Source organism: Cryptotermes secundus, unplaced genomic scaffold, assembly GCF_002891405.2.
Source record: "Cryptotermes secundus unplaced genomic scaffold, Csec_1.0 scaffold178, whole genome shotgun sequence".
In the NCBI taxonomy this organism is placed as follows: Eukaryota; Metazoa; Arthropoda; class Insecta; order Blattodea; family Kalotermitidae; genus Cryptotermes; species Cryptotermes secundus.
In genome coordinates, this window is record NW_019728499.1 from 658,292 (window position 1) to 666,850 (window position 8,559).

Below are 8,559 nucleotides of genomic sequence, written 5' to 3' on the forward strand. Positions count from 1 at the left end.
AATTAATCTTAGTCTTGTGGGAAATTAAATATAGTGTTCAGACTGTGCAGTGCACCATATAAATCAGAATGCATTAGTTAATCACATCTGATATCTGCATTGTTTGCATTGTTTCTCCCCATTGTGAGAAATTCAACATTGGTTTCTTTACAGAGGTTTCTCTGTTCTCAAGAATCGAAGTACGTCACAAGAGGATATTTATAGAAGTTTAAATTCAAAGTAAGTGTTGGTACTTAAAACAACTTTATATTCTTTTACTTTCTGGTAAATGAATTGGTTTTAGTTATAGATATACAGTAGGTACAACTGAATATATTTGTATGTCACAAAACCAAAATCTGCTAAGAGGTATAAATATCTAAGCAACATAATTTAAATTTTTCAGAATCATATATGAGAGTAACACAGGGAACAAAGATGAGGTTTACACTCATAGTGAAGTTAGCAAGTGTATACATAGTGTAATAACTCTGGCACATTTACTTGGCTCTGGGTTTTCAGTTCATGAATGCAAACTTATTCTCTCATATAAATAACGTAAAACAGTTGGGGTAGGCAAGCAGTGGCAAAGTCGTTTCACTGGTGCTTGAGTTATGAGATGACACTGTGTAAAAGATCCTTATGTTTAACTATGTTGAAAACCACAAAATTTACCGCAAAAGTATATTGAGCATAAAATTTGTTTCATTTTTCTCAACAGCTTTTGCTTGAAACATATTTTGTTCCAATAAGTACTTAGTGAGATACAGTGAAGATGCGCACAGAAACACATAATGAGTTTTCATGTCAAATTACCATTGTTTTTTATAGTTTTAGTCAAAATTGGAATCTGCAGACAAATTTTAGTAAAACTCTACTGTATCATATTTTATGAAAATTGTTTTCAGTGGTTCTTAAGTTATGTGCGGACAGACAGACAGGTATGATTAAGAATTAACTAGGTTTTTGGACTTTGTCCATTGTCCAGTATTCTAGAAACTAGAAAACTCAACGTTTTAGAAACTGGATCTGTTTCCCTCTTCAGGTGACTGGGAGATACCAACTCTGTTGGGCCCCTTAGAAAGATCTAACCTCAATCACTGGACCACCTCACCCGAGGAAGGAAACAGATCCAGTTTCCGAAACGTGCTTTCTAGTTTTTAGAATACCGGACGATGGACAAAGTCTGAAAACCCAGTAATTCTGAGTGTTACACACCATGATCAGAACCCTTTAGAACAGTGTCTTTCAACTGCTGGGCTTGCGGCCTGTTACCAGGCCCTCGTCTTATAGAGAAAAGAATTTACTGGGCTGCGATCTGACAAAGGTTGAGAATCACTGCTTTAGAGTCTATGGGTATAGTTAAGCTGATTTATACATTTTTGCATCAGTTTGTTGTGAACACACCTAAAACTATTATTATCCTGTCTGCTTTTAAAAACATTGAGGCTCAGGATGTGTAAAATAATCCTTTTATCAGCTGTTTTTTGTGGTTTTGAAATGGGTTTTTAAATTTGTGGATTGAACTTGGATTACAAATGCTTGAAAATGGCAGTTCTGATTAAAGAGGATTTTAGTGTTTAACAAGTAATTGCTTTGGATTAGTATGAGTCTTCATGAAATGCTGTACAAAAGCCATGTTTAAGAGTTTTCAAGTTACAAAATATTATGACCTTGCAATTGGATAATTTATGCTTTATCTCTTGGAAAAGTACAAAATATTTGGTCATCTCATATATGACTTCAAATGATGGAGATTCTTCAGCTTCCATGCTCACGCCATTCTTGGCTGGCCACCGTCTCACACCTGAACTAAGCTCTAAACTTTGTCGCACTTATAATGTCACGGCATGGACCAACAGAAAACACGGTTCTTCTATTGCTGTAGTCATTACCTAGCAGTGACTGGTGTTTCCAGAGCCACTGCTTAGCAATGGGTCTATATGCCAAAATGTGTGTGTGCGTGCACATGCATGCATGTGTGCAGTATAATGTTACAGTTGGTGTTTTCAATAGAAGAAGGCAGATTTTTCATTAACGCATATTAATCCATTTGGTAATTGAAGAGTTAAAATGGTTTTGGCAAAAAATGGACATAAGTTACAGTGATCTGCCCCTGACTGTTTTTAGTTGCAAAAACAAAAATGAGTAGGCTGAAAGTTACAAATTTGGCAGGTTCAAAGTGTGTGATGATAAGAGTGTTGAGATTGACAGTAATGGAGCAAGGGGACTTTTAATTTCTGTAGCTGTGAGAACATTATAAAGAAGTTAAATCAAGGAAGTTAGCATAGGGATCATATATACATTGTCTGTGTATGGAAGAAGTCACAAGTTTATTTAGATGGAAATTACTGGTATGTTAGAATTAGGTTAAATAAGAAGAGAAGATATAGAAAACCCCAAAGGAATTGGTTATGGTTATATACGTTGGATCTCCTGTACAAAGCAGGATCCAGTGAACTGCTCTGATTGTTGTAGCAGTGAACTTTCTTCTACGGGTATGGGAGTATGTAAGTAATTCAACTTTCATGTGAATTAAAACTCCAGAATTCAGGCTTGTGTTTAATTAAAGGCATAATAGAAATGGGAGAAATCAGATAATGGAATTTTCAATTGTATGCTTACAACATTTCCTCCAAAAGTAGCAACACATGTGACATTTATATGTATTACAGCATGAATATTCCAGATCCTGTTTGTAGTACGGGCGTGGTGTGTTATAAGGAGTCTCGTAAATTTTCATCGAACTCCAGTGTATGTTACTAGTGCTTTGACTTTCAGCAGTGGGGCTGCTTTACCCACTAGCCACAGTATGAGTTGGGAATTCAACAATTGTAGCTGGATGCAGTTTACAATCAAATGTCCACAATTTGAAGACAAAGAGGAAGAAATTTACGAGGATCTTTGTTACGTTACATTTTCATCTTCCTGTCCAGAGGTACAGGGACTGACAACTAGTTTGAGCTGCTGGACTTTCTTTTGCATGTTTGGGTTTTATTTTAGATCAAGTTTTGAAAATATGCATGAAAACTTTTTGCTTATATTATTATTGATGGAGGTTGTGTTAAAAGCTCTGCCAAATGGGAAGAGACACTGGCCACAGGAATTGTTCTTTTTCATTTGCCACCATTACCTGTGCTGTTCAAGCACTGTCCAATTGCAGTTCCATTGTCATTGAGCCAAAATTATGTACTATAAATAAAGATCATGTAGCGAAAATTTATGTGCGTAACGCACGACCATGTTAAACTATTTATTTGTGCATCTAGTTATCATTAAATTTACATTCAAAGTCTATCACTGCACGCATAATGTCACTTTGAGAGGATTAATCTATTTGGTAAACTTGAGGTCAAAGATGGATCAGGTTCCACACTGTTGTGCTGAGTTCACAAGTACATGAAGTTGGAAGGAAAATATTTCAGTATGTAAGTTCAGTCCCTTGTCATGCAGACTTCTTTATTGGACATCCCCAGTTGTTAAAGAGATCATCATTTATTTTGTCATCTAATGATTCTTAGCATGTGGACATAATCTTAATATATATGATACATATTCTGTGAGCAGTAATGAAGATCTTTTATTAAGATTTCAAGGTAATTTAATTTTGGCGTTTAGTCGTATTTATATGATTGCATATTTTTTAAAAGTATGGCACTTAGTTATTCATTTTAATTTAATTATGGTGCATGGTTTTCAGATGTTTTGTTATTAAATGTGTTTAAAAATATGGAATTTTGTTACATTTAACATATAACTTCAATGTGGATTCTTCAAATTTTGTGTAGTGAAATGTGTTCAAGAAATATTTAACTCTGTTAGGTTTTCAAAATTAATTTAATTTAATTTTAGTGTGGGTTCTTCAAATTTTTAGTCATTAAATATTTTGAAAATATATGGAACTTCAGGCAGTTCTTTAGTTTTAATTTCAATGTTTTGTGTTCAAACTGTATACACTGTGTTCAGAGTGCAGGCTGAATGGACATTGATTTTACTGTCAGCAGCTTCCTGTGAAAGCACTGCATCACTTGCTGAGAAAAATGCTGCCACCTGGCCAGTACAGCTAGCACACATTGTGTTTTGCTTAGTGGGGGGTGGAGTCCAACTGGGTCCACTCAGCACGGTGGCCACTGGTTGGCCTATTGTAGCCTGCCTTGGGTGATTATGATAGTGGAGAATTTGGTGGAATGAAGATTGGCAGGGGAAACCAAAGTACTCGGAGAAAACCCACCCCAGTGCCACTTGTTTATCACAAATCCCACTTGACCAGACCCAGGATCAAACCCGGGCCGATGCAGTGGGAAGTCAGCAACTAACTGCTTGATAGCACACATTGTTTACTTATTTTTTTAATTATTATTCAAATATAGTAATTAATATTGTACTCACCATCATAGAAGATGTTCAAAATGTTTACCTGTTGCTGTGAGACATGTCTGAATTCTTTTAAACAGATTTTGGGAAACTTGTTGCAATTCACGTTGCCGAATTTTGTAAATTGCTTCATGAATATTCTGTTGTAGAGCCTCCGGGTTATGTGGATTGTTGGCATACACAACATGTTCTAGTTTTCCTCACAAATAAAAATCATGGATTTAGATCAGGAGGTTTAGGGGGCACTTGCTAATAATTCTCTTTTCCCCATTTAGTTTGCCAAACGCCCTGTGTAATACTCGGATAGTTTCCTTAGCTGTGTGTTGAGTCACACTGTGTTGCATAAAATAACTGAATCTTTCTTCTGCAGGTGCCAAATTAACAAAAAATTCATTAATGTATCATTGAACATCAAGAGATCCTCTATAAAATATCAGTCTTTAATTATACGGTTTACCCTATTTGCACACCATACGCTTATCTCTTGCTCATAAAGGGGAAGTTGAATTTGGGTATGAGTGTTTTCACTACTATATCTGTTGTTTTGTGAGTTAACATATCCCGAGAGATTAAAATTAGCCTCATCTGTGAAAAATGTTAGCTCAAGATCAGTAAGCCTGTCATGCACATGATTGATAAACCAATTACAAAACTTGGCTCTTTTTTCATAATTCATAGGTTTAATTTCAGGAACAACAATAATTTTATATGGACGAATATGCAGCAGTTCAGTTGCTGTCCAGGCACTGCCTACAGAAACACCACTTTGTTGTGCCAATCGCTTCAAAGATTCTCGAGAAGAATTTTCTAATTGGTGACCAATGTCATCAGGTTTTTCCTCAGTTAAAACATAATATCTTTTTAATGGCTTACTGTCAGTTAAAATGTCGTGAGTTTTTACTTTATTTACTAATTCGAAATTGTATCTCCAGATGGACATGTTCTGTCTGGAAATTTATGGGAAAATTTTCACTTGTATAATTTGTAAGAGTTTCCCCCCCCACAAAATCACAGATGAAAACTCTGTTCTAAATTGTATCTCACACAAGCCATGAAGACACAGAACAAAGCACTATATAAATAAGCTTCTGTAACACTTGATGGCGCAACACTGACTCACTCACTCACTGATCAGGTGATCACTGAATGGATGAGCTTCAGTTTGTTGGGGAATCCTGCTGTGAGTCCTTAGATGACATAACTGACAAGCCTCCCGGACGTCTGATAAGCCTGCACAGTGAATACTCAGTATGATTAAATGTATGCAGAATTATATAACTTTGGTAGACTTTTAAATTTTGTTTGATTTAAGTCTAGGGTTTTGACATTTTGTATGATTAAATTTGGGTTAGGTATATGTTTTTTTTTATTAAGACATTTTTGAAGAGGATGTAAAGATGTCATATGTTTCAGAAGGAAGAGAAATGTGAATTTGGTTTGAGAGGGAGATACCCAGGTTCTTAGTCCAGTTTAAACTTTAATGTACGTGAACGCACAATTACGTGCACATCAGAAGTCCTGTGTGAACTATGATTTTACCCAAACATTTTGCACCTGTGTGTCCAGTAGTGCGAGCATTCGGCAGATCTTCGCCTTGCTTTTGACAGGAAGCTTCCGTAGCATATTTTGATAAAGAAACTCAATGTGGCAGTGATTTTAGTCCCTTCTTGTGAGTTCTGATGTTTTCAGTCCTTTTAAATTGATTTGTACCCTACTAAGATCATTTTCCCATCTGTGCCAATTAAATATCTGTTAGCATAATCTTAGGAATTGATACAGCACCTTTTAAAAGCTTGTGAACTATGAAATAAAGAAGTGAGGCTTGTATTGGCAAGTAAGGATCAGAAGGCATAAGTATGTATACATGTGAGCAGCTGACAGGGAAGGAGGCATTCATGGGTAGAATATTGTGGAATCACTAAGAAAGGAACAGTGTTTCCTTTTATTAGATTTTACTTCATTTTATTTTATGTGTGTATTTATGCTGTTTTACTTTTTAGTGACAAGTATAAGCATTAAGGTGTGTAGCAAAATGATGCAGATTTGGTGTATTTGTGCTTCTGATTGGATTGTGTTCCATACTTGCTTGTGGAATGAAGTAATGTTCCACAGCATCTTAATTATGCAGATAGGCCACATTTTTTTTTTGTAATTTGTACTTTTTCACTTTGCTTGGAATAATGAGTAGTAAGTTGTAAGGTACAATTTTACCAAGGTATTTCTTGTGTTCAAAAATTTAGTGTAATTCTAAGTAGTAATTGTATTCTGTTGAGGTATTTTGACCTTCCTAGTTTCATATGTAATATGAATTTTTTTCTTGTTATGAGTTCAGTGAAGTGTGTTTTTCATGTGCTTATTGGAAGAATTAGATGTTAATAAATACTGACAATGGGTGAGAGTTGTGAGAATGAAGATTTGTTATTTCTGTGTGGTTTAGGTTTATTTTCTAGATTGAGCTACATTTTTATTTATAGGCAGTTGAGGCTTCTAGAAGGGTGTTTTCTTTGTTGTGTAGAAATGTTGGAGATGAATCTTTACCAAACATGATTGATTCACTGCAGTAGATTGGAGAACTGCATGCTGGTGCTGCTGCTGCAAGGCTGTTAAATGTTGCATGGCAATTGTTAACTAAAGCTGCCGTGTTGCGTGCGCATGTGTTATAGTGACGATGAGCCATCAAATACAGTTATGGAGACTGAGGAATATGGGAGTTACTATTCGAGTATCCACAACGAGGAAGTATACCAGGATCTCTGCGCTATGGGACGACGTGCAGAGCCGCAGGTGATGTGATGTCATCATTAATTGGCATCAGCAGTTTAGTGATTTTTCAGTCTATACGTCATTATGAGATGCAGTGATGAATAGACTCAAACACTTTCTTCGGTATAGATAATCCCAGTATTTATCTGATCTTGACAGTATTCTGTCAGAACATAATAACTTCTTAAATTTAAGTCCTTCAAATTGGATCAACAGTGTGTTAAAATTGAAAAGTTCTTGTTCATTGTAAATCTTGAGCATTTATTAATGTTGCATTTCAGATCACGTCCACCATAGCACACAGTTTCGAGAAACGTGACTATGTTATCAAGGAACTGGTAGAAACAGAAAAGAATTATGTTGATGTACTGTCAACATTGCTTAGATGTTTCATGAGACCATTAAATAATTTGCTCAGGGAAGAGGACATGAAAGTTATTTTTGGAGGCATTAAGGTGAGTTTCAGCTTCATGCTGAATTGGATAGAGTTAGAAAAAACGACAATCTTAAATTTTTGGCCTTTTGAGTTGTATATAATTCTTAGGTGTAGAGGAGTTGAGCTGGTAGCATAGAAAAATGGCAAGGAATAGTTCAGTATGCAATACATTTCTAGTTTTGGTTTGAAAACAGTGTAGAACAAGACAGATTGAGAGACTTTAGTCTGGGTGGGAGGATAATATACAAATGGATCTTAATATAAATATACTCAACTCTCGATTATCTGGGATAATGGTGGGGATGGAAATCACGATTAATCGAAAACCCGGTTAAGACAAATTTATTAAAAGTTCTATAAGTACTGTAATACTGTACCTTCATAATACCTGTATTTAAATTTATTCAACCTCATTTTTATGTCATCTCATGGCCTATTTAATACTTTTTTTACATTATACTGAATATGAATTAGTTATTTCAATCACAATGTTCAACAACATCCAACACTTTTTACGAATATTCACACTTAACACTTAAAAAAAATTAATATTGTCATTTCCTTTTTCGTGGCATTTTCCTTTTTACAGATACCTGTACGAAGCCTACATAATATTAGCTTGTCAGTTAATAAACTGTTCTCTTCACTCTCAAGATAGTCTAGTAAGGATTGCAAATGATTAAGAGCAGCACCATGTGATATTTTTTTACTAGCAGCACTGTCCATCTCTTCCTCATTCTCACTTTCTTCCCGCTCTTCTGGCTGCACCCCCACTGAACTTACGATTTTGCCACTGCTTAACATTTCGAAGCCTGGCTCACATGAGTCACAGTCAAACCACTCTCTTATATTTTCCTCGTTGACTTCTTCACCACCATGAACTTGGTTAGCCAATTTTTTCAATTCTGTGGCTCTCTCATTTTCACTGAATCCATGGATTTCTTCATCTTCATTAGTTTCGAAAGGCATCAGTTTCTTCCATGAATTTTTCAATACAGATGGCTTTA

General features: G+C 35.5%; 1 protein-coding gene across 2 annotated transcripts in view; it reads left to right on the plus strand.

Moving 5' to 3' along the window:
- Positions 1 to 8,559, plus strand: part of LOC111865170 (protein vav) — a 39,612-nt gene that overhangs the window by 9,479 nt on the left and 21,574 nt on the right. The window contains exons 3-5 of one of the 2 annotated variants that reach the window (XM_023852960.2): positions 154 to 219; positions 2,761 to 2,917; positions 7,398 to 7,571. In XM_023852960.2, coding sequence (XP_023708728.1) covers positions 154 to 219; positions 2,761 to 2,917; positions 7,398 to 7,571 — 397 coding nt within the window. Of the gene's footprint in view, positions 1 to 153; positions 220 to 2,760; positions 2,918 to 7,016; positions 7,138 to 7,397; positions 7,572 to 8,559 lie in introns of both variants that reach the window. The other variant, XM_023852961.2, reaches the window with a different exon arrangement.